The 27608-nt window shown below is 42.4% G+C and overlaps 1 protein-coding gene across 3 annotated transcripts in view; it reads left to right on the top strand.

Annotated features, from left to right (window-relative positions):
• The first annotated feature begins 24415 nt into the window (after positions 1-24415).
• Positions 24416-27608, top strand: part of LOC129854358 (spondin-1-like) — a 142926-nt gene continuing 139733 nt past the window's right edge. For 2 of the 3 annotated variants that reach the window (XM_055921310.1, XM_055921309.1), the window contains exons 1-2: positions 24418-25155; positions 25808-25914. In XM_055921310.1, the coding sequence (XP_055777285.1) occupies positions 24921-25155; positions 25808-25914 (342 nt within the window). In that variant the 5' untranslated portion in view covers positions 24418-24920. Of the gene's footprint in view, positions 25156-25807; positions 25915-27608 lie in introns of all 3 variants that reach the window. The other variant, XM_055921307.1, reaches the window with a different exon arrangement.

Here is a 27608-nt window from a genome sequence, read left to right as displayed (position 1 = left end):
GAGCCTGCCTGACCATACTGCCTGCCCTGACCTCCAGCCTGCCCTGACCATTCTGCCTGCCCTGACCTCGAGCCTGCCTGACCATACTGCCTGCCCTGACCTCGAGCCTGCCTGCAACACTGTACCTTCTGGACTCTGAACTGGTTTTGACCTTTTGCCTGTCCACAACTATTCTCTTGCCTTCCCCTTTTGGATTATTAATAAATATCAAAGATTCAAACCATCTTCCTCCCGTATCTGCATCTGGGTCTCGCCCTGTGCCCTTATAATTTGTATTGTTTGATATAAAAATGTGTACTTCTTTGGTATTTCACTGCACTGTTAAGAGGTAGCTCACAAGTAAGCATTTAATTGCACTGTTTACACCCCACTGTGTCCTGTGTATATGAGACATAAACAATATTCAATTGTGTGCTGGGCAGGGTCAGAATAAATATTATATAGGCCAATAATACATAATGTATCTGCATTTGATTAATTTCTTTCAGATATCATTCTGAATCAGGTGACAATCTTAGGAAATACATACTTTAAATGCATTCATGTATTTCACCAGATCTGATGCATATACACTGCTATACTTCTTGCCAGGTCTTACATCCCTTCCCCCGCCCCTACAGCAAATATCCTTTATGATTGGAATCATTTTTCCAGAGCCGGGGTGGAATACACGAACAAATCCAATGGAAAACTTGAACTTTCTTTATAATTATTTGAATTAGCTGAGGAAGGAACAGGAGCAGAATGTTGAGTGCCGTATATAGAACCCCCAGCTGCAGCTCTGTGTGGAGCGTCAAGCTGCAGGATAATGTCACCATACAATTCAGATTCCTGTGCGAGCCTGAACTGCTATTAGATGTTATTGCCACTTAATGTATCCCCAGCTAATCATCCTCTTTCCACCAACCATGGCTTATTGATAGCCTTTAAAGAGTGTCACCTCTTTAGCTCCATGTGGGAATGGGAGAGGATTTCACCATTACCCGGTTCGCACTGGAACAAGAGAGATTTAGTCTGGAGATGGAAATGTTGTCAATCTGTGACAGTGAATTTCACCCTCTGCGTTGCTCGGTCTTTCTCCTGAATGTTCTAGTCATCTCTAAAAAAGTTAACATCAAGCATTGAGTGTACAGCATTTACATTGTTTCAAAGACCAAGACTCGCTTTTCAGTTTGTCACTATGGTTAGCATATCTAACCCTCTCAAGAAAAAAACCTTGACATGTTGAGTACGTTCTGTGGTACTGCTGGGCACAAAGTCATGCATAGTGCAATCCAAGGCCTACCTACTACTACATCAATGGTCTGGTCTGCTGCACTGGTTCTGCTTTATCCATAAATGATTCCCCAGCTCTCATTCACTATGTTCAGCCATCTTACTTTGGCCAAACATGGGAGTGGAGGTGATCCATGTTCTTTACATGACTACTGAGTTGTGGAACTCCACACATGCCCTGATAAAGGTTCCTGTAGGACCCATTCCACCCCTCTCCACTGGATAAAGGTTCCTGTAGGACCCATTCCACCCCTCTCCACTGGATAAAGGTTCCTGTAGGACCCATTCCACCCCTCTCCACTGGATAAAGGTTCCTGTAGGACCAATTCCACCCCTCTCCACTGGATAAAGATTCCTGTAGGACCCATTCCACCCCTCTCCACTGGATAAAGGTTCCTGTAGGACCAATTCCACCCCTCTCCACTGGAGAAAGGTTCCTGTAGGACCAATTCCACCCCTCTCCACTGGATAAAGGTTCCTGTAGGACCCATTCCACCCCTCTCCACTGGATAAATGTTCCTGTAGGACCAATTCCACCCCTCTCCACTGGATAAAGGTTCCTGTAGGACCAATTCCACCCCTCTCCACTGGATAAAGATTCCTGTAGGACCCATTCCAACCCTCTCTACTGCCTGCTTGCCCTGGCTGGGGATTACAGCTCACAGAGACTGAGGCTTAGACTAGGCCAGGAAGGGGACGTCCACACTTTTAAGTAGGCTCACACAGATCTCCCTGAGCGCCTCGTTCAAAGCCAGACCCAAAAGCAGAGGGATATTGATGGACTTACTGCTAAACTGCTTCAATAAGGGCTGGGTCTGAGACACTAAGGACTGGCGGATATCATTATTCAATAATGAGAATACTTGGGAAAGACAGAGGTAGAGATTAAATGACTATTGCTATTAGGCAACACAATGTAAATCCAGCTGGATGTGGACAGAGGATCGGAGACATGTTAGTTTGACTCTCCCTTTATGTGTAGTGCATACCCACACGTTAAGGATTGGCAAGCAGTGGTAGAGGAATAATTTAACTTCATTCTGGACAACTTGCAATGCAGGTTCAATGCATATATTAAAACAAGAGTATGGATAGAGGTATGGTTTACCATGGCTAATGTGCACACCTTGCTAATAGGATGTACAGCCCCATCACAAGAATTGGCTATTAGTATGCAGAGTATTGTCACACCTAGCTATTAGCATTGGAAGTCCGCACAGTCTGCTAATGGCACGGACACAGGCATCCTGCGCAGCTTGCTATTAGCCTGGCTATCCTGCGCAGTTGTGCTAGCGCAGCATCCATATCTTACAGCTGGCCCTTGGCACAGTTATAAGTCACAGTCGACCAATAACAGGGAAATGCGGCTCCACGCTTGGCTAATTACGCTGGAGCTCCCTCGGCGCCACGCTATTCTAGCAGACGGCAAGACCTCATTGTGGCCCTGACCCTGAAATACTTACCCATGACCACTTCCCCGGACGATGGCCAGAGAAACCAGCCATCATCCATCATGAAGCTAACGCTGCAGAGGAGAGAGGGAAAGAGAGAGAGGGGGAAGGAAGGGGGAGTAAAGGGGGAGAGAGGAGAGGGTGGTGAGGGGAAGGTTGGAGGGAGAGAGGGAAGGAAACAAGAGGAAGGAAGGAAAGGTGATAGAACAAGCAAAGAGAATGTCAAAAGAAGGAAGAGAGGAGGGGGGAGGAGGAAACGATTGGAGGTGGGCTTGTGGAACACTGCCTTGCACTACCTTGCATCTTGGTTCGCAGTAGGCTTTACACAAGCGCATTGTGAAAAGCAGTGTATTCTCATCATTGCATAAGCACAAAAATCCAACAGAATAGCTACATCTGTAGTTAACTATTTTGAAACGTGTAATTTGTCGCTTGCTCTCTTATCCCCTCCCTCTAGCCTGCTCTCTCCATTCTTCTTTTCTCTCTCACTCCCCAGCCTATATTTTCCCTCCTATATACTCTCTCACCTCGTATCACTCTCTAACTTCCGTTCTCTCTCCCTCCCTCTCTCTTTCCACTTTTTCTCTATATCCCTCTCTCCCTCTCTCCTTCCCTGTGGGAAGATCTCAATTGCATTCTCCTCGTGTCCCCTCTCCTCATTTCCTTCTCAAAACCCATTGGAGGAGAAGGTTTGAGGGGCGGGACCTCTGGCTTTCTCATCCAATGGGATTTGAGAAGGAGAGAGGAGTGAGGACATGAGGAGTATGCAAATGTGATCTTCCCACAGTTTCTATACTGACTGTAATGAGGTGAGTGTATATACACTGACTATACAAAGTATTATGAACATCTGCTTTCCATTACATAGACTGACCCAACGCTGCTGGGTTTTTCACACTCAACAGTTTTCTGTGTGTATCAAGAATGGTCCACCACCCAAAGGACATCCAGCCAACTTGACACAACTGTGGGAAGCATTGGAGTCAACATGGCACAGCACCCCTGTGGAACGCTTTTGACACCTTGTAGAGACCATGCCCCCACGAATTGAAGCTGTTCTGAGGTCAACAGATGCTCAGTAATATGCATTTACTGGGCTTTTACCCCTCCATTACACCGCAGCTTCTTGTCAGCGAGTAACAAGAAAACAGCCATCCACCCCTCCTCTTCCTGTCGTGACAGTCTTGAGATGAAGGCGAGGGGTCGTGTTTCGCTCTCTCCAGTTCACCAGAACTATAAACAAGGCATAGCGTGAGATATGAGTTAAGGTTCAAATGATGTGACCGCTCGTCTTGGTTTGGGTACATATGCTCAGCGTACTGATTGAGTCAGCCGCCTTAGAGGCTCGCCTCAGGAAAGACTGCAAGGATGGTAGTGGTATTGTGCTGCATGTGGTCCTCGCACCGCACCACCTGGGAATGTTTATTGGAAAGGAGATATTCTAAACATGAATTCAGATTATATTGAAGGCAATGTCCATGCATCATTTCAGTACCACCTGAACTGAGAAACTCAGTTAGTAGTAAAATCCCAGCCACACCAGGTAAAGCGGGGGAGGCAGATGCAACTTGAGTCAATATACAGTATGTTTACTTGCAAAACACAGCAAATATTCACCCCTATACACACATGCCACATTAACTCCCATTGGCACACACACACACACACACACACACTACATTAACTCCCAGCGGTAGACACATTACTCAGGTGAGGACAGCGGTGTAGCTTTCCCTCCCACACACACGTCTCACTCAATGGGTTCTGACCGCAGGGTTGAAACACATCCCATGGGCCCGTTATGATAGTAATAATGAAGAGGTAGGTGGATTACCTGTTTATCTTGAGCCACAAATACTCTGTAATCCGGAATGTAAATATATAAGGTTTTCTTTGCGTCATTGGAAATCTATAGTAAATCAATACCTTTCTAGTTTGAAAAGTAAAACGGTTTCTTCAAGTGGAGTGGGGGAGGGCCAGTTCTGGGCCATGGTGCTTAATCTCTCTCTCTCTCTCTCTCTCTCTCTCTCTCTCTCTCTCTCTCTCTCTCTCACTCACTCACTCACTCACTCACTCACTCACTCACTCACTCACTCACTCATATGTTTGTGGTTGCTGATGGCGATTTACATATTTATTCACTTGAAATTTTGCAGGATGAAATCTCGTTTTCAAGTGTCCAAATGAAAAAAGCTAAACAAACCAACAATACTTAGCAACAACATTCTCATCGACGCGGCTGTAGTGGAGCAAGTTGAGAGCTTCAAGTTCCTTGGTGTCCACATCACCAACAAACTAGAATGGTCCAAACACACCAAGACAGTCGTGAAGAAGCCTATTCCCCCTCAGGAGACTGAAAATATTTGACTCAGATCCTCAAAAGATTCTACAGCTGCAACATCGAGAGCATCCTGACTGGTTGCATCACTGCCTGGTATGGCAACTGCTTGGCCTCCGACCGCAAGGCACTACAGAGGGTAGTGCGTATGGCCCACTACATCCCTGGGGCTAAGCTGCCTGCCATCGAGGACCTCTACACCAGGCGGTCATAGACTGTTCTCTCTGCTACCGCATGGCAAGCGGTATCGGAGCGCCAAGTCTAGGACCAAAAGGCTTCTCAACAGCTTTTACCCCCAAGCCATAAGACTCCCGGATAGGTAAATAAATGGCTACCCGGACTATTTGCATTGTGTCCCGCCAGCATTACAAAAGTCCGATGGCCAACCATAGCATATAATGTAATAAAGCCCAGTGTGCATGTCATATTCCGGTGGATTTTTCTGTATTTATATCTCTCTGTGAATGAACCTTGACTTTAAATTGAATCTGAGTAAATATAAAAATGTAACATTAAAATGACAGACGTTTTACTATGACGTATGTATGAGGGCTGGGGATTGGTAACAGAATATAAATGTTATACTGACTGTATAAGATATGAAGGTAAGACCCAGCTGCAGACCAAGTTGGATAACCAATAGTTGAATAATCCCAAAGGGGCAGGCAAATAGGTCAAAGCAGGCAGGGGTCAATAGTCCAGAGAAGTGGGGGAAAGGTACAGGATGGCAGGCAGGTTCAGGGTCAGTTCAGGCAGAGGTCGGTAATCCAGAGACAGGGCAAAGGTACAAGATGACAGGCAGGCTCAGGGTCAGGGGCAGGCAGAGTGGTGAGGCAGGCGGGCTCCGAGACAGGACAGGCAAGGGTCAAAACCAGGAGGGCGAGAAAAAGAGAGACTGGGGAAAAGCAGGAGCTGAGACAAAATGCTGGTTGGCTTAAACAAACAAGACGAACTGGCTTAGACAGACAGAAAACACAGGTATAAATACCTAAGGAATAATGGGGAAGATGTGCGACACCTGGAGGGGGATGGAGACAATCACAGACAGGTGAAACAGATCAGGGTGTGACAGACTGAAAATCTCCAACTGTGTAATTGGATTTTCTTTAGATAGCATTGTGGTATTGTCTTTGTGCAATATAAGCCAGCCTACAGGCTAGAGAGATGCCTTAGCTATAACACACGCCATGGTTTCTTACTTTTATTTGTGTGGATTCATGTGGAGATAAGCATAATAACTTGTATAGCCCAAAACAATACTGAAACTATAAACATATTTGTATGCCTAAGCATTTACGCTACATGACAGATTTTCTTTTCAGTTCTGTGTAACTCCTTATTTACCCACCAGTACATCCAGTACATGTGCATAAAAACACGTTTGCAGTCAGAACTTCACCAAGCTGTGTGTGTGTGTGTGTGTGTGTGTGTGTGTGTGTGTGTGTGTGTGTGTGTGTGTGTGTGTGTGTGTGTGTGTGTGTGTGTGTGTGTGTGTGTGTGTGTGTGTGTGTGTGTGTGTGTGTTCATGCGAGTGTAGTGTGCGCATATGTATATGCATGTGCTGTGTGTGTGTGTTCTTTGAGTGTGTGGGAAGAAAAGAGACTATATCACTGACCTTTGTGACATCATTCCCTTATTCATGTTGAAATTAGGCCTTTGATAAATGTGCACATCTTTTCAAGCAACATTTCTCTTACATTAGTCTGACATGACCTCATTCTGTCAGGCCTTTTTTGTGAGCATTTAGCTGCTGTTTTAATAACAGCATAACAGCTTGAATGGTGATAAAGTGAGATGCCTGTAGATGAGCTACAGAGCACTGTTGTGCCTCCAGGCATGACATTCAGGAAGGGAAACCACGAGTGCGTCTTCACATTAACAAACTCGCCTTCCCAGCGAAAGGTCAGCAACCGAGGGGAAGGCCCAGTTGTGGAGAAAAGGTCAGAGTTGCTTGGAGGGGGTTGTAAACAAAATGGCTGACATTGTAAACAAGTGAAATGCATTAGGACTGATGAGTGGTGATGGTGTAGTATGTGCAGTAGGCTGTGAATAATGACATACTGTTAGTTCAATCTGGGTAACAGTGTTATAAAGGGACTGATATGATCTGTGTCACTGAGTTACAGTTTTTCTTAATTGCGTATAAAAAATTATTGGGAACAATGTTGTCGATTTTCAAAACAGTGTCCACAATACACAGAACTCTGTGGCCTTTTGCAAAACAGTAAATGCGTTTTCAAAGTGTAGTTGCCTTCTCAAAACATAAATACATTCATCAAAACTATATTATACAATCAAAATTGCAAATACATTCATCAAAAGAACACGACTTCCTGCAAAAAGACTCAACCATAATTAGGCTCTTGAGTACAAGCAGAAAGTTACTATGTCTTTAAAAAATCTCAGTAGAATTATGGGCAATTACTCTCCTTTTATGCATATTTCACCAAACAATTTCATACACATACAATCTAATATTATGCCTGATGAGAAATTTTATAAAAAATAAGCACATTGTGTGCAGGATTCATTCATCGGTATCATCCCAATCCGATTTCATGTATTCAATACATTGGTTGGTTTGCTCATAGTTTTGTAGATTTTCTATTGGCACACAGAAACACAATCCACAATAGACATAAGGAAAGGTGACTACAGTAGAGGAACACAACTGATATGAATTTATAGGCCTAAATCCACACCAAAGCAAAACTCTATAATGGAAGGTCACAAGGTTGGAGATGATGACATAAAAGTAACCCAACTTCATTCTATGCATCTCTGCATGTCTGCAATATTGTAAAAAAATAGTACAATAGTACAGTCCAGGTGTAGACTTTACTGTGAAATGCTTACTTAGATGCTCTTTCCCAACAATACAGAGTTAAAAAAAATAATAATAATTGTGCTGAGTCAGTGTAGTATGTGTGAGTGTATGGATAGAGTCCAGTGAGTGTGCATAGAGCCAGTGCAAGAGAGTCAGTGCCCCCCAAAAAGGGGGGTCAGTGCAAATATTCTCTGTAGCCATTTTATAAACTGTTCACTGTTCAGCAGTCTTATGGCTTAGGGGTAGAAGCTGTTCAGGAGACTATTGGTCCCAGACTTGGTGCTCCGGTACTGCTTGCTGTAGCAGAGAGAACAGTCCATGACTTGTGTGGCTGGAGTGTTAGAAAATTGAACACTGCCTGGTATAGAGGTCCTGGATGGCAGGGAGCTCAGCCTCAGTGATGTCCTAGGCCATATACACTACTCTCTGTAGCACCTTACGGTTGGATGCCAAGCAGTTGCCATACTTAGCAGTGATGCAGCCAGTCAAGATGCTCTCAATGGTGCATATGGGGGCTTTTGAGGATCTGAGATCCTATGTCAAATATTTTTTGCCTGCGGAGGGGGAAGAGGCGTTGTTGTGTCCTATTCACGACTGTGTTGGTGTGTTTGGACCATGATACTGTAGATCCTAAGTGATGTGGTCACCGAGGAACTTGAAGCTCTCGAACCACTCCACTACAGCCCCGTCGATGTGAATGGGGGTGTGCTCCACGATCAGCTCTTTTGTCTTGCTGACGTTCATGTAGACGTTATTGTCCTGGCACCACACTACCAAGTCTCTGACCTCCTCCCTCTCCTCGTCGGTGATCAGGCCTAAAACCATCACATCGTCGGCAAACCTAATGATGGGGAATCATGTCCAAATGTTATTTTGGGCATGATTCACTGATAGGATGATTTAGACTTTGTGCAGTAGTATTTACTGATGACCAGAAACAGTGAACACAATTTCAAACATTTCTCTTCTGATAAAAACAATGTGTTCATATTCTGTGAATGAAACACTTATCAGTAAATTTTGTATTCATTGATAACATTTACACTGAGTGTACAAAACATTAAGGCCACCTTCCTAATATTCCTTTGCCCTCAGAACAGCCTCAATTCGTCGGGGCATGGACTCTACAAGGTTCCACAGGGATGCTGGTTCATGTTGACTCCAAATGCTTGCCACAGTTGTGTCATGTTGGCTGGATGTAATTTGGGTGGTGGACCATTATTGATATAAACGGGAAACTGTTGAGCATTGAAAAACCCAGCAGCATTGCAGTTTTTGACACAAACCTGGCATCTACTACCATACCCCATTCAAAGGCACTTAAATATTTAGTCTCTCCCATTCACCCTCTGAATGGCACACATGTACAGTCCATGTCTAAATTGTCTCAAGGCTTAAAAATCCTTATTTAACTGTCTCCTGCTCTTCATCTACACTGATTGAAGTGGATTTAACAAGTGACATCAATAATGGAGCATATCTTTCACCTGGATTCCCCTGGTCAGTCTATGTCATGGAAAGAGCAGTCCATAATGTTTTGTACACTCAGTGTATGTACACTCAGTGTATGTTTAAAGTTTTGCACAAGTTTTGCACAAGGTGGTCCAAAAGGTGGTCAGGTACAGGAGATCTCCTTCTCCACCATGATCATATTAGTCTAATTTAATATTCCCTCTTGACCTCTATTTCTCCCCGCAAACAATAAAGCACAGGGGGGTTGTTCAAAGGCCCACAGAGAGAGACAAAGAGAGGAAATCAAAGAGAAAAGTGACAGGGAAGGGAAAGATTGCAGAGATGAAGATCAACTTTAATCAGATTAGAACTTCATTGAAGATAGAAACTTTTCATAGTGACAATATTATCTACATTAAGATAGAAACTTTTCATAGTGTCAACATTATCTACATTAAGATAGAAACATTTCGTAGTGGCAACATTATCTACATTAAGATAGAAGCGTTTCGTAGTGGCAACATTATTTACATTAAGATAGAAACATTTCGTAGTGGCAACATTATCTACATTAACTTCTTGAGAATACAGGGGGTGCTGTATATCTGTCGTGCATGTGAACTGGTCGGGGGCGCCCAGCTGGTTCTGGCTGGCGTGGCTATGCTAATTTAGCGCTACATTTTGTTTTCGCTATAAAACATTTGATAAATCTGAAATATTGTTTGGATTCACCAGATGTTGGGCTTTCAATATCTGTACGCTGTGTATTTTTTCTGAAATGTTTTAAGACAAGTAATTAGTTATATGACGTTGGTCTCTGTAATTGTTCTGGCTGCGTCGGCACTATTTCAGATTACAGCTGCAATGTAGAACTGTGATTTATACCTGAAAATGCAAATAAAAAAAAAAAAAACTATGCTATACCATAAATATGTTATCAGACTATCTTATGAAGTTGTTTCTTGGTTAGTGGCTATATATATTTTTATTTAGTCGAATTAGTGATAGCTACTGACGCAGGAAAAAACTGTTGAAGTAAAAAAATTGTGTCTTTTGCTAACGTGTTTAGCTAATAGATTTACATATTGTGTCTTCCCTGTAAAACATTATAAAAATCTGAAATGGTGGCTTTATTCACAGGATCTGTATCTTTCATTAGGTGTCTTGGACTTGTGATTTAATGATATTTAGATGCTACTATTTAATTGTGACGCTATGCTAGCGATGCTAATCAGTGTGGGGGGGGGGGGGGGGGGGGTGCACCCGGACCCGGGGTAGGTGCTCGGTAGAGGTTTTAAGATAGAAACGTGTCACAGCCGTCGAAAGAAGAGGACCAAAGCGCAGCGTGGTGAGCATACATATTCCTTTTTTATTAGAAATGACGCCGACAAAAACAATAAACAATACAAAACAACCGTGAAGCTTAAGGGCTATGTGCCACAAACAAACTTAACTTCCCAAAACGAAAGGAGGGAAGAGGGCTACCTAAGTATGGTACCCAATCAGAGACAACAATAGACAGCTGTCCCTGATTGAGAACCATCCCCGGCCAAAACAAAGAAATACAAAAACATAGAAAATAGAACATAGAATGCCCACCCAAAGCACACCTTGACCAAACCCTAAATAGAGACATAAAAAGCTCTCTAAGGTCAGTGAGTGACAAAACGTTTGGTAGTGGCAACATTTTCTACATTAAGATAGAAACGTTTCATAGTGGCAACATTATCTACATTAAGATGGAAACGTTTTGTAGTGGCAACATTATCTACATTAAGATAGAAACGTTTTGTAGTGGCAACATTATCTACATTAAGATAGAAACGCTTCATAGTGTCAACATTATCTACATTAAGATAGAAACGTTTCGTAGTGGCAACATTATCTACATTAAGATAGAAACGTTTCGTAGTGGCAACATTATCTGCATTAAGATAGAAACGTTCCGTAGTGGCAACATTATCTACATTAAGATAGAAACGTTTCATAGTGGCAACATTATCTACATTAAGATAGAAACGTTTCGTAGTGGCAACATTATCTAGATTAAGATGGAAACGTTTTGTAGTGGCAACATTATCTATATTAAGATAGAAACGTTTTGTAGTGGCAACATTATCTGCATTAAGATAGAAACGTTTCGTAGTGGCAACATTATCTACATTAAGCGCACACAAGCACATACACACATACAAACACACATACACGCACATACAAACACTCATACATTCACATACAAACACACACACACATACAGGAGCAAACTTGTGAAAGAGGAGTAGCAAACACCTGTACACACATGCAAACACACACACATACAAACACACATACACACATACAAACACACAAACATACACACATACACACATACACACATACAAACACACATACACACAAACACACATACACATATACAACCACATATACACGATTAGAAACACACATACACACATACACACATACAAACACACACACATACAAACACACATTGACACATACACGTACACATACAAACGTACACACATACACACACATACATGCATACACTTAATGGGTTAAGATAACAACATAGTCATTAAACAGCAACTAGAAGAACACATATGTCATACATATGGAGGTATATGTTTTTATAGACAGGCAACACAGTCAGTCCTGTCATTAGATGAGCTGCTTGCTTCAGGAGTGGATACCATGGCGACCACTTCATAACCAACCTTGTGACCGAGTTGTGACCACGGCGTCACCAGCTAGGAAAACACAACACGGGTGTCTGGATCGGAAGCGACCGCCTTGCATGCCGGTGCAACCACATCCAGAGGCCACATGTGCATTCTCAGAATGATGTCATCTATGGTGAGGAAGGATTACCACCTCCTCCCTCTTCCTTTTTCCTCTCGTTCTACCCACTCTTCATGTATCGCCTCTCCTCTCTCCCCATCCACAATAGACATAAGGAAAGGTGACTACAGTAGAGGAACACAACTGATATGAATTTATAGGCCTAAATCCACACCAAAGCAAAACTCTATAATGGAAGGTCACAAGGTTGGAGATGATGACATAAAAGTAACCCAACTTCATTCTATGCATCTCTGCATGTCTGCAATATTGTAAAAAAATAGTACAATAGTACAGTCCAGGTGTAGACTTTACTGTGAAATGCTTACTTAGATGCTCTTTCCCAACAATACAGAGTTAAAAAAAATAATAATAATTGTGCTGAGTCAGTGTAGTATGTGTGAGTGTATGGATAGAGTCCAGTGAGTGTGCATAGAGCCAGTGCAAGAGAGTCAGTGCCCCCCAAAAAGGGGGGTCAGTGCAAATATTCTCTGTAGCCATTTTATAAACTGTTCACTGTTCAGCAGTCTTATGGCTTAGGGGTAGAAGCTGTTCAGGAGACTATTGGTCCCAGACTTGGTGCTCCGGTACTGCTTGCTGTAGCAGAGAGAACAGTCCATGACTTGTGTGGCTGGAGTGTTAGAAAATTGAACACTGCCTGGTATAGAGGTCCTGGATGGCAGGGAGCTCAGCCTCAGTGATGTCCTAGGCCATATACACTACTCTCTGTAGCACCTTACGGTTGGATGCCAAGCAGTTGCCATACTTAGCAGTGATGCAGCCAGTCAAGATGCTCTCAATGGTGCATATGGGGGCTTTTGAGGATCTGAGATCCTATGTCAAATATTTTTTGCCTGCGGAGGGGGAAGAGGCGTTGTTGTGTCCTATTCACGACTGTGTTGGTGTGTTTGGACCATGATACTGTAGATCCTAAGTGATGTGGTCACCGAGGAACTTGAAGCTCTCGAACCACTCCACTACAGCCCCGTCGATGTGAATGGGGGTGTGCTCCACGATCAGCTCTTTTGTCTTGCTGACGTTCATGTAGATGTTATTGTCCTGGCACCACACTACCAAGTCTCTGACCTCCTCCCTCTCCTCGTCGGTGATCAGGCCTAAAACCATCACATCGTCGGCAAACCTAATGATGGGGAATCATGTCCAAATGTTATTTTGGGCATGATTCACTGATAGGATGATTTAGACTTTGTGCAGTAGTATTTACTGATGACCAGAAACAGTGAACACAATTTCAAACATTTCTCTTCTGATAAAAACAATGTGTTCATATTCTGTGAATGAAACACTTATCAGTAAATTTTGTATTCATTGATAACATTTACACTGAGTGTACAAAACATTAAGGCCACCTTCCTAATATTCCTTTGCCCTCAGAACAGCCTCAATTCGTCGGGGCATGGACTCTACAAGGTTCCACAGGGATGCTGGTTCATGTTGACTCCAAATGCTTGCCACAGTTGTGTCATGTTGGCTGGATGTAATTTGGGTGGTGGACCATTATTGATATAAACGGGAAACTGTTGAGCATTGAAAAACCCAGCAGCATTGCAGTTTTTGACACAAACCTGGCATCTACTACCATACCCCATTCAAAGGCACTTAAATATTTAGTCTCTCCCATTCACCCTCTGAATGGCACACATGTACAGTCCATGTCTAAATTGTCTCAAGGCTTAAAAATCCTTATTTAACTGTCTCCTGCTCTTCATCTACACTGATTGAAGTGGATTTAACAAGTGACATCAATAATGGAGCATATCTTTCACCTGGATTCCCCTGGTCAGTCTATGTCATGGAAAGAGCAGTCCATAATGTTTTGTACACTCAGTGTATGTACACTCAGTGTATGTTTAAAGTTTTGCACAAGGTGGTCCAAAAGGTGGTCAGGTACAAAGGCAAGGAAATTATCAGAAGTTCTGTAAGTGTATTTGGGTATTTCATTGTTGCTGATCTGCTGTAGATACTTTTCAACACAGATCCCAAAATTGCTTGTACGCCATTTAGAAACTGTAAACCCTTGGTGAGGCAAGATCAGAGGCATCCCCCAAGGGTAGGTGCTAGGACCCATTGTGTTCCTTTTACATGTACCCACTTGGCCAGATCTTTTGACAGTGCAGTGTTCATTTCCATTGCTACGTACACAACTTGTATTACTTGTATTATTATTATTTAAGCTGGATCCTGGCTAGACCCTTTTTGCAGCAAAATAAAAAAAACAAGGCATGTTATTCTTTTCAATTGGTAGCCTGCTGTGTGTCAAGGAAGGTTACACCAGAGTGTGTGTGTCAGAGAGGTTAGAGAAGTGCATATGTTAATGTGACATTCACACAGAAGCACACAGTCTCCCTTGACCTTTCTAAACCCTGGGCCTCATTTCTACCACAGTGTTTCTAAAGGTTATAAACAAGACTGGAACAAGCAGCCACTCATATTCTGTCACAAACGGATAAAGCAGCATCTTGGGTAAAATTAAGGAAAGGCTCATAGCTATTTTGAACACAACCTTTGCAATGTATTCAGGTTATATGAGTCAGCTGATTTGTCCTATGACAATGTAATCTGGATTGGTACAAACAATGTTAAAATAATATTTGTCTTTTATATTTAACAATTATTTTTTCAATTCTTGCCTTGTCTTAGAAAGCAAGAGATAGCGTTTAAATATGGAAAATATTTCATCATTCCTTCTGCTCTGAAAAAGTTTTTACAATATGTTACAAATTATTATGAAGTCATCTGTAAGGCTACAGTTAAGCAAATGTGTGATGGGTAATGTATTTGAAATCGAAGTCTCATCCTGCGGAAGACAATGTTGCTTATTCCAAGGCTTTGACTGATTGTATTTTGAGAGGAAACATTAGTCATGTGCCAACACCAGGGTTAGGCTCAATTATATTTAAATTCCTGTTAATTCAGGAAGTACACTGAAATTCCTATTTTAAGTATCTTCAATGCTTTTCAATTAGGAAAATGTCTAATTGGAATTTGGTGTACTTTCTGAATTGAGTGGAATTTAAATGGAATTGACCCCAACCCTGTCCAACACACACATTCTTCCTCCCACACACAAACACACACACACACACACACACACACACACACACACACACACACACACACACACACACACACACACACACACACACACACACACACACACACACACACACACACACACACACACACACACACACACACACACACACACACACACACACACACACAAACCTATTCCCCCTAAGCTCCTTTCTAGCTGTCAAACTGGTAAACAGTGCTTGAAGCTGTCAGTTCAGGATGTGTGTATCAGTCTGTATCGATCCATGTCTTCATGTTGTCACATTCTATCTAACAGAGTGCAGTTCAAGGGCCTATAATGGTGGTTTACATCCGTGCTGAACATAGCTGAGTGCTATGTCTGTCTAAATAGCCCAGTCTGATTCTTCTTATCGGACCCTTTTGTTCAGATAAGTCCTACTCAGGTTGACGTGTGGAGCAGATGGGTGTCTGGGGGAACTCAAAGAGAGCTTAGCCAGAGCTACAGGTGTAGATTCTTAATTTGATTACCCTGTCGCAGGGGTAAAATTATAATCCACACATTAATTCACATTTCCTGTTGCTGCAGGAATATTTTCCTGATGTATCAAAATGGCTCAAATTAAGATCCTACATCTGTTTATACAACTACGCTGGATGCAGGGAATTGACGTTAAAGGTAAAAAATGTCTGGCTACTTGAAAAATAGTGCAGGATGAATCAAACCTGCTACTTATGTCAAGGCTTTCAAACAGATTCCTACAATCCACTCACTGTCTTGGATAAAAATTGGTTTAGCCAGCCACTTCATCACTGCCCAAAACTCTCCTTCTCATTTCTCTTTCTTAACAAACGTTGGCTGACCCTGGCTGCATCTGTGGCGGGGGCTCAATAGCTTCTGACAGGGTGTATGATTTCCTCAGATCCACTCGGATACGCCCAAGCCTCTCCGGAGCGGGGGACAGGACCCAATGAGTGACGCCTCAGCGGCTTCCGTACCTGGGGATGTGGGTCCCCCTACTCCCCTCCCCCTGTTCACCTCCGTCCACCCAACTGACTCTAATCACTTCTGAAGGACCCCATACGCTACCAGCCCTCGAGTGCACACGTTTCACTCAGGCATTTAGACGGACATCAAAACGCATTACTTCAGAAATCATGAGACGTGTGTGTCTGTGTGTGTGTGTGTGTATGTGTGTGTGTGTGTGTGTGTGTGTGTGTGTGTGTGTGTGTGTGTGTGCGTGCGTGCGTGCGTGCGTGCGTGCGTCTGTGTGCGTGCGTGCGTGCGTGTGTGTGTGTGAGGCAGGGTGTGAGGCAGGGTGTGGAAATGAAGACATTAACTCTGTCTGCTGAATCAGAGGAACCCATACAGTTCCTGAGTGTCAGAAAACAGAAGGTCTGTTATGTGTTTATCCTACCAGGGTTATTGAGTACAGCCTGTAGGGAGGTCAGGTAAAAGCAGGGTATAGTTATGATTAAAACATCCTATTGTATCAATCTCTATTTTCATCAACCTTCTGCCTATCTGTCTGTCTGCTGGCATTTCTGTCTAGATTGACATTCAGGTTTAGAAAAATAGATACAGTATATTCCTTCTAAAACATATGTCCATAAGTTTCCAAAAGTCACATTTACATAGATTTTATTGGGGTTTATAGCTACATTTCCCCAAAGTGATGCAGTTAGGTGTCATACACTCTCTCTCTTCCTCTCTCTCTGTCCATCATTCCTTTTTCCTCTAAATGAGGTTAAAATGCTGCATGGCTCCTCGGGTCCAGAGCTAACATTGGGTAAATATGGCCTTAATGACTTCACAGCGGTGATCTCAACACTTTATGAGAGAGATCTCCTTCTCCACCATGATCATATTAGTCTAATTTAATATTCCCTCTTGACCTCTATTTCTCCCCGCAAACAATAAAGCACAGGGGGGTTGTTCAAAGGCCCACAGAGAGAGACAAAGAGAGGAAATCAAAGAGAAAAGTGACAGGGAAGGGAAAGATTGCAGAGATGAAGATCAACTTTAATCAGATTAGAACTTCATTGAAGATAGAAACTTTTCATAGTGACAATATTATCTACATTAAGATAGAAACTTTTCATAGTGTCAACATTATCTACATTAAGATAGAAACATTTCGTAGTGGCAACATTATCTACATTAAGATAGAAGCGTTTCGTAGTGGCAACATTATTTACATTAAGATAGAAACATTTCGTAGTGGCAACATTATCTACATTAACTTCTTGAGAATACAGGGGGTGCTGTATATCTGTCGTGCATGTGAACTGGTCGGGGGCGCCCAGCTGGTTCTGGCTGGCGTGGCTATGCTAATTTAGCGCTACATTTTGTTTTCGCTATAAAACATTTGATAAATCTGAAATATTGTTTGGATTCACCAGATGTTGGGCTTTCAATATCTGTACGCTGTGTATTTTTTCTGAAATGTTTTAAGACAAGTAATTAGTTATATGACGTTGGTCTCTGTAATTGTTCTGGCTGCGTCGGCACTATTTCAGATTACAGCTGCAATGTAGAACTGTGATTTATACCTGAAAATGCAAATTAAAAAAAAAAAAACTATGCTATACCATAAATATGTTATCAGACTATCTTATGAAGTTGTTTCTTGGTTAGTGGCTATATATATTTTTATTTAGTCGAATTAGTGATAGCTACTGACGCAGGAAAAAACTGTTGAAGTAAAAAAATTGTGTCTTTTGCTAACGTGTTTAGCTAATAGATTTACATATTGTGTCTTCCCTGTAAAACATTATAAAAATCTGAAATGGTGGCTTTATTCACAGGATCTGTATCTTTCATTAGGTGTCTTGGACTTGTGATTTAATGATATTTAGATGCTACTATTTAATTGTGACGCTATGCTAGCGATGCTAATCATTTTGGGGGGGGGGGGGCGGGGGGGGGGGGGGGGTGCTCCCGGACCCGGGGTAGGTGCTCGGTAGAGGTTTTAAGATAGAAACGTGTCACAGCCGTCGAAAGAAGAGGACCAAAGCGCAGCGTGGTGAGCATACATATTCCTTTTTTATTAGAAATGACGCCGACAAAAACAATAAACAATACAAAACAACCGTGAAGCTTAAGGGCTATGTGCCACAAACAAACTTAACTTCCCAAAACGAAAGGAGGGAAGAGGGCTACCTAAGTATGGTACCCAATCAGAGACAACAATAGACAGCTGTCCCTGATTGAGAACCATCCCCGGCCAAAACAAAGAAATACAAAAACATAGAAAATAGAACATAGAATGCCCACCCAAAGCACACCTTGACCAAACCCTAAATAGAGACATAAAAAGCTCTCTAAGGTCAGTGAGTGACAAAACGTTTGGTAGTGGCAACATTTTCTACATTAAGATAGAAACGTTTCATAGTGGCAACATTATCTACATTAAGATGGAAACGTTTTGTAGTGGCAACATTATCTACATTAAGATAGAAACGTTTTGTAGTGGCAACATTATCTACATTAAGATAGAAACGCTTCATAGTGTCAACATTATCTACATTAAGATAGAAACGTTTCGTAGTGGCAACATTATCTACATTAAGATAGAAACGTTTCGTAGTGGCAACATTATCTGCATTAAGATAGAAACGTTCCGTAGTGGCAACATTATCTACATTAAGATAGAAACGTTTCATAGTGGCAACATTATCTACATTAAGATAGAAACGTTTCGTAGTGGCAACATTATCTAGATTAAGATGGAAACGTTTTGTAGTGGCAACATTATCTATATTAAGATAGAAACGTTTTGTAGTGGCAACATTATCTGCATTAAGATAGAAACGTTTCGTAGTGGCAACATTATCTACATTAAGCGCACACAAGCACATACACACATACAAACACACATACACGCACATACAAACACTCATACATTCACATACAAACACACACACACATACAGGAGCAAACTTGTGAAAGAGGAGTAGCAAACACCTGTACACACATGCAAACACACACACATACAAACACACATACACACATACAAACACACAAACATACACACATACACACATACACACATACAAACACACATACACACAAACACACATACACATATACAACCACATATACACGATTAGAAACACACATACACACATACACACATACAAACACACACACATACAAACACACATTGACACATACACGTACACATACAAACGTACACACATACACACACATACATGCATACACTTAATGGGTTAAGATAACAACATAGTCATTAAACAGCAACTAGAAGAACACATATGTCATACATATGGAGGTATATGTTTTTATAGACAGGCAACACAGTCAGTCCTGTCATTAGATGAGCTGCTTGCTTCAGGAGTGGATACCATGGCGACCACTTCATAACCAACCTTGTGACCGAGTTGTGACCACGGCGTCACCAGCTAGGAAAACACAACACGGGTGTCTGGATCGGAAGCGACCGCCTTGCATGCCGGTGCAACCACATCCAGAGGCCACATGTGCATTCTCAGAATGATGTCATCTATGGTGAGGAAGGATTACCACCTCCTCCCTCTTCCTTTTTCCTCTCGTTCTACCCACTCTTCATGTATCGCCTCTCCTCTCTCCCCATCCACGCTTGTTTTCCTCTCTCTCTTCATGTTGCACCTCTCCTCTCTCCCCAGCCTCTCTCGTTTTTCTCTCTCTCCATATTGCGCCTCTCCTCTCTCCTTTTCATCTCTCTCTTATTTTCATCTCTCTCTTCATATTGCACCTCTCCTCTCTCCCCAGCCTCTCTCGTTTTCATCTCTCTCTCCATGTTGCACCTCTCCTCTCTCCTTTACATCTCTCTCCCCATTATCTCTTATTTTATTTTCTTCCTCCCCCCAGCCCTGCAGCGTATGTTACTCAATCACTCTCTTCTCTTCTTTCCCCTGCTGCCCTCTCTCCTTTCTTTTTCCAATGATCTCCCTTTCCCTCTCTTTCCCTTTCCAATTAACAGCTGACCACCTCCCAGCCGTTCATCCCCATGGGATCTTGGTGAACTTTCATCTCTAGATGGAGGTGCATCTAACTGTAGGACATTGAGCTTCCATCTGGTTATATGAGATCCACCCCTGATATGAGTTTTCAAAATCAGAACCTGCATGCTACTCCTCTTTCATAATTTTGCTCCCTTCTTCTGTGCCCTCCATCCATATCGCCTTGCTCTTTTATTCCCTCTCCCCCTCTAACCATTTTCTCTTTATCTCCCTCCCTCTCACTCCCCTCCCCCTTCCACTCTTAGAGGAAAAGGGCCATCAAACTGTGTGCCATCAAACATTATGCTTATCCATCCATATCACTGGGTGGATTAGTTCCCAGTAAACAGAGGAAACAGACTTTAAGCAAAAATAAAATAAAATTACATCTGAATGATGAAATTGAACCATTTCCCTCTGTTTTTACCGCCCCTGCAACAGTCCCCTGGCTCCTAAAAATAAGCACAGCCTTTTCTGTAGGCTACCATTAACTAGAGACTAGAGGGAGGCTAAGGCAGGGTAAGGCAGTCTAACATGTGTGGTTGCACTCCCCGCGTAAAAGCCCATATGTGATAATTACAAACACAAACCCGTTGGATCATAAATAATTTTATTACGCAAGCCTGTTGAGTCACTGCTGTGAGCTGGCGGGGAATGAGTCAATTGGCTTCTCTGAAAAATAATAGATGTGATTGTGTTTGTTCTCTTTCATATGCAAACATCAGGAGCTGCTATGAGGAAAACGTTCAGTGTGTTGTCTTTACTATATGCAAAATGTATGTGTTGTAGTTCTATGCTTTGGACAGGAAAAGTTAGACCTCGACCTACAGTCAGGTCCATGATTATTGGCACCTGTGACAAAGATGAGCAAAAAAGATTGTATAAAATAAATTATACAAATACTGAGCTATATTGCATGCATTTGTATTATTTTATACAACAAGAATTGCTCAGAAAAAGTTATTTTGTTCAATAAGTCATATTAAACAAAAACAGGGATCAAACCCCTGTTTTCAGTACTCCAGCATCCTAACCTTGCGAGGATAACTGTCACGATCATCTTGAGGATAATGAGTGGACCAAGGCGCAGCGTGTGAAAAATACATTCTCTTTTATTTAGAGACGAGAGAAACACGAAACGAACACTTATAACAAAACGAAACAAAAAAACAAACGACCGTGAAGCTACAAACGTAAACGCTACAAACGTTCTACATAGACAATTACCCACAAAACCCAATGCCTATGGCTGCCTTAAATATGGCTCTCAATCAGAGACAATGAACCACAGCTGCCTCTAATTGAGAACCAATCTAGGCAGCCATAGACATGCAAAACCCCTAGACAAGACGCTGACCCATTTAACCTACAAACCCCTAGACAATCCAAAAACACATACATTCCCCATGTCACACCCTGACCTAACTAAAATAATAAAGAAAACAAAGAATACTAAGGCCAGGGCGTGACAATAACGCCACTGAGCCTTTTTCTAAAATGTTTTATGAGATTGGAGGACACATTGGGAGGGATCTTAGACCATTCCCCCATATGGAATCTTTCCAGATCTTTGGATCTTTTCAAACCATAGGTTTCAATGGGGTTCAAGTCCAGAATCAAAATGTTGATTTATTGGTCAATTAATAATTTATTTGTGGATTTTGATGTGTGCTGATGTGCATGGCCAAAGAGGTCTACTTTCATGTAATCTGAACAGTGCTATGGTCAGATGATATGAAAATAGACCTATTTGGCCATGTGGGTTTGGCATTGAAAAACAGAAGCATACGCAGAACAGTACCTCATACCTACGGTAAAATATGTTGGTGGATCTTTGATGTTATGGGGCTATTTTGCATTCACTGGTCCTGGGGCCCATATTAAGGTCAACGGAAGCATTACATTTACCAAGTACCAGGACAATTTAGCCAAAAACCTGTTTGCCTCTGCTAGGAGGCTGACACTTGGCCAGAAGTGAATCTTCCAGCAAGAAAATAACCCCAAGCACACTTTAAAAGCCACAAAGAAATTGTTAATTTTCTACAAAATCTAAATTTTGCAATGGCCATCTCAGTCTCTGAACTTTAACCCCACTGAAAACCTGTGGTTTGAATTGAAGAGGGCAGTCCATAAGAGCAAATGATATCAAGGATCTGCAAAGATTCTATATGGAGGAATGGTCTAAGATCCTTCCCAAAGTCTTCTCCAATCTCTCTCTTTTTGTTAATACTCAGTGTCATTATCCTTGCAAGGGGAGGGTGCTAGAGTATTGAAAACAGGGATGCCAATACATTTGACCCCTAAAACCTCTTTCTCTAAGCAATTGTATTAGTATAAATTAATATAATGTCCCAATTTTAGCATATAATATAGCTCAGCATTTGTATAATTTATTTGATACAGTCTTTTTGCTCATCTTTATGATCCTTATCAAGGGTGCCAATAAATATGGACCTGCCTGTAGGCTACATATAGGATCAAAGGCAAGATAAATTAATATATGCATTGCTTTAAATTGACTTCATCAAATATTTATTAACACAGCACTTTTAGTCTAGGAAAATGTGCATTTTATGACCACAGCCTATATGCAAACTATAAACTGACTCATTATTAGTTTCCTTGTTGAGATAACTGAAGGCATTTTCTCAGTCAGTGTCAAACCTTCCCATCCCAAACAAGAAGGAACAGAAGCAGAGACAAGCATGCTGATAAAAAATAAAACGTTATTTTCAGCACATTAAAAGCCTGACTTCTATGCTTATCCCCTCGACGCTGCCTTTATCTGCAGTTTTATATAGTCTACTCTGTGGTTGAGTTGTAGGAGGACGAGCTCTGACCGCAGTGGAGGCTTCATGACACCTGCTGGTGTATTACCCAGCTATCCCCGGCCTTCCCCGCTCTGCTTGCATCTTCCCCGCGGAGAGCACCGCGTCTGTCCGCATCCATTGGACGGATCGGCAGGCTTCTATATATTCTCATCTTCCTCCTACGTATTCAATTGAAGACTGAAATAAACCGCGGGAGAGCTTTGAAACAATGTTACAGAAGATGAAGTAGCATATGTCTCGCAGGTTAGATAAATGATCAATGAAAACGTGTGATTGCACAAACACTTCCCGTTTGTCGATTTGTAGCCTACTTGTTTCTTGTTATACATCTGAGAAAACAACTCCCTCAACTATTTCAAAAGGCTAATCGAAAATACGCAATTCTTTGACTTTTTTACCCTCCTGGAATGTTGGTGTTGTTTCTTGTAAACCTCATTAAAATGTATATAATCAATTATGTAATAGTAATCAAACATGATCATAAAGTGCTGATATAAAGTATAGGTCTACAGCATCACTAGCACACCCTGCTTAAGTCCCATGTCCAAGCAAGGCTCTTTTTTCTCTCTCGTCTTTCCAAGGGCTCAGAAGCATGGGAACTAGAGGGAGAGGCAGAGGGTACAAAGAAACGGGGAAACAAGAGACTATACAGTACTTGACTAGAATGAGAGGTGCAGAGAATATTTATTGAAAATAAAATCATTTAAAAGCTGGATTACAGTATGCCTATACCATAGGAACTATTGACCTATATGGGAGATGAAAGTTCACTGAGGCCCCATGGGTATTGTGGGTGATACTGAGGAGAATGCATGACAGGGCATTATTATTCATATTGCTGCTATAACAAAGACAGTGGGCCTATATAATTTCTGGTGTTGCTTTCATGATTGTTTTTCAAGGTCTGTTGTGGTCAGTTATAGATTCCAGGCTAATGTAAAAACTGTAACATGGACTGCCCACAACTTGTGATCATTGTTGATTCATCATTAGAGACAGATTCAAATAATAGTTTATTGATTATTGCGACCATCTCCTTCTCTGTCAGTGACCATTCTCTTTCAGTGGCATCAGCTGGACAGTTGGTGAAAGAAGCCAATATAAGGTTAAGAATGAAGTCCCTGGAAGCTCGGTCCACATTCCATATGTGTTTAACTTCATTCACTCTAAATGAAGGGCTTATCGGCCCTGTCTCTCTCTTTCAAACACAGACACACACAATACTGACTGTGCAGGAAGGGGGGGGGGCGTTTAGCATGCATTATTAATTACTATTTGAGCATCTGTCTGTCTGTGCGGTCGGCTAAGGGGGCTTGGGGGCGAGGGGGGGTCCGCGGCTGAGCAAACACACAGGCAGGTTCCAGCTAGAATGTCAAACGCGTCCCTCCGTCACTGCAGCCATTGGTAGAAATGTCTGTTTCCAGTCTGTTGGCTAGGTGCATTTAGGTCGTTGGGCTCATAGCCTGCGTCCATGCCTTGGAGACAGCCGCGCTACGCGCTACACTGCTCCGCTATTTTCCCTGACCCTGTGTAGGCTCTCGCGCTCAGTTAAGCAAACACTAGACCCACTGATCATCAGACGCTCTTCAACAAATCAGTGTGCGATTCTGCGAGAGCGAGTGCACATCGTAAACGATTATTTCTCTGCACTCTATATCTCTCCAGGATGGATTTACCTTTAGCGGAGACAGCTACCTCGTATCCCGAGTGAGGGGAGTCTTATCAATTGCCAAGTTTCGTCTATTCCTGGAGTTTTGAGTGGTGAAGCAAGCGTGTTTTCCTCCCCTGATCCGCACTCGTTTTTCACCACCTTTGCTCGCATCAGCTGGAGCGAGAGCTGCCGCTTCACGATGGCAGGAGCGGGAATATTTCTGTGCATTCTGCTGTTACAGTTTTTTATCTCCACTGGGCTGTGCAACCCCGGATTCGCCTTCACGGAGGACCCCTCGGAGAGAGCTGGGAAGTCAGACGGGTATTGTAGTCGGATATTACGGGCTCAGGGCACTCGGAAGGAAGGCTACAACGAGTTTCGGCTCCGAGTCGAGGGGGACCCAGCAAATTATCAGCCTGGGAGCACTTACAGAGGTAGTGTATTCCGTCCTATTGCGCGCACATTGTCTGACACACAATAGGGTATTTTTTGCCTTTACTCTATTTCTCTTTTGTGTTCAACTCACGTGAAGACGCAGTGTTGTGGTCATTTATAAGGAAGTGATATAAGCCTCGAAGTCAGAGCTGTGTTATGACAAGTCAAACTCTCTTGTGGAAAGAGGAGTTGGGCACAGACCAGAATGCCCTCATACCGTATCTTCATAAGCGTCTGTTTTTTGCTGAAATATTTGCAACTTGTGATGCTCTGACTTTATTTTTGATGACTCCACCTGAGAACTCATTGGTCATTATAGTTAACATTTTGATTAATTAGTTTAACAAAAGTCCAATTTTGGCTCAATCACTCAACACGTCACAGTTTTATTCGAACACATTATCTCAGGGAAGCTATTGTATATCAATACAGTAATGATAATGACACGAATAATGACAGCTATTGCCAGTTGTGTCAGCAAGTGAAGAGCTAATTTCCCTTCTGATTGATATAGCCTATAAAGATCTCATTCCTATGAGGAACGAATCCAGGAGGGTTAGTGCTTTTAGATTTTGCATACCTTTATTAAACCTATCAATCTGTTTCCCATCAGTTGAATTTCTTCACTGGCTGTGTGTTTGTGATCCCCAGTGACTCTGTATGCATCCAGTCCTGCTTACTTCAGAGGTTTCACCCTCATCGCTCTGAGGGAGGGGAGGGAAGGAGACAAAGAAGAGGACTATGCTGGCAATTTCCAGGTAAGACAACAAGGAGATCTGCAATTATATGTCATTAAAAATCATACAAAATGAAAACATGCATCTTTTATTTTCTTCTAAATGACCTTCAGTTATTCAGGTGAAAGTAGCATTATTTTTTAGATGCACTCAGTCATTAGAAGCTAGCAGATTCATTACTTACTGTACAAACAACAGCTGCAAATTACACTAAATTACAATCACGTTTTGAAGTTCACTATCCTTGCTTTGTCTCTCATGAATCTAGAAAATACTTTTTGTAGGTCAGATTGCAGTATTTATTTAGTTTCATAGCACAAACGTTTGTTAGATCATTTCTCAGACTGGCTATAGCCAGGTAGAGAGCAGGCCTGCCCAGGCAAGTGCAGGGGGGTTGTCTAGTAACATGGGCCTTCAGAGGGAGACAACGTCTTCATAGCGGTCAAAAGAGCTAGCCGACAGCTAAAATGTCTATGAAAAAATAAGATTTCAGCTAATAGAGAGAAATATCTAACAAAATAACTACATTAAGGCATTCACTAATCATAAACTATTTACATTTAATAGAAATGTGGGTACATTTGTGGACAAAATTCCTACTTACTCAAACTTTAATACGTTTATCCACAGTGTAAGTCAATAACATTTTGAATATACTGTATTTCAAGTTTGCAGTGTAGGTTTTTATACCCTATTCATATTATGGAGTCAGTCAGCCAGTCAGTCACTGGGGGCAAAGCAGTCCCAGCGAAAAGGGAGTGTTTTGATGCAGTCATGTGATATACAGGTGCAAGGATATCCTCTCTTCCAGAGCAGAGCAGAGCCAGCACACTTAACCATACCTGGCAGAACACTTACATCAACACCATATGCTGCCTCTGGACACCCCTCTCCTGCACACTGCTGTGTCGGCTCTCACCCACTCCGCTGTGTGTGTGTGTGTGAGAGAGAGAGAGAGAACTCCCAACATAATCTGTTCCCCTCTCAGACCCCTCCTGCCAGAGTCGTTCTGTTTCACGCATCATCTTGGAGGAAGCGCGATTACTCTCACCTCGTTTCCTCTAATACCTCTATTTACGGCCCCCTCTCTATTCCTTTGTGTGTGTGTGTGTGTGTGTGTGTGTGTGTGTCTTTGTGAATAAGAGAGTGTGTGTGTGAAAATGGGAAAAGGAGTCTTGTGCCAGTCAGGGGGAGCCCAGGTGTGTGAAAATGGGAAAAGGAGCCTTGTGCCAGTCAGGGGGAGCCCAGGTGTGTGAAATTTGGCAACGCATGCATGTACGGTGCCCACACACACAAATCTGTCCAGGTTCAGTGCGAAGATCGTTCCCAGCCTACAGACGGCTCCAACTGGACTGGAAAAGGGAGGGAGCGAGAGAGGAAGAAGGAGGGATGGGGGAAGTGTTTTCACACTTAGATGTCAGGGGATATTGTAGGACATGTCCCCAGGTCTGATGAGGCCCTCCGGGTTCTAGCGTGGTGAGAGATGGGCTGGGGGAGACAGAGGTTTCAGGCCAAGAACACACAGCATGTGAATTGGCCAAGAAGATGTTGTTTATAGGTTTTATAACCAGATTACTGGGCCAGAGGACTGATACTCCTCCCTTACAAACACTATTTTAAACAAACAATGTTAAGAAGCTATTTGTTAAACTAGTCACGCACAACCTGACAAGTCTTTGAGTGATATGAATAAATCAATGAATACTGAGCTCCTA

This window comes from Salvelinus fontinalis, chromosome 4 (genome assembly GCF_029448725.1).
Source record: "Salvelinus fontinalis isolate EN_2023a chromosome 4, ASM2944872v1, whole genome shotgun sequence".
Lineage (NCBI taxonomy): Eukaryota > Metazoa > Chordata > Actinopteri > Salmoniformes > Salmonidae > Salvelinus > Salvelinus fontinalis.
Note: the sequence above shows the minus strand (reverse complement) of the source record. Positions and strands in the feature narration are given on the sequence as shown.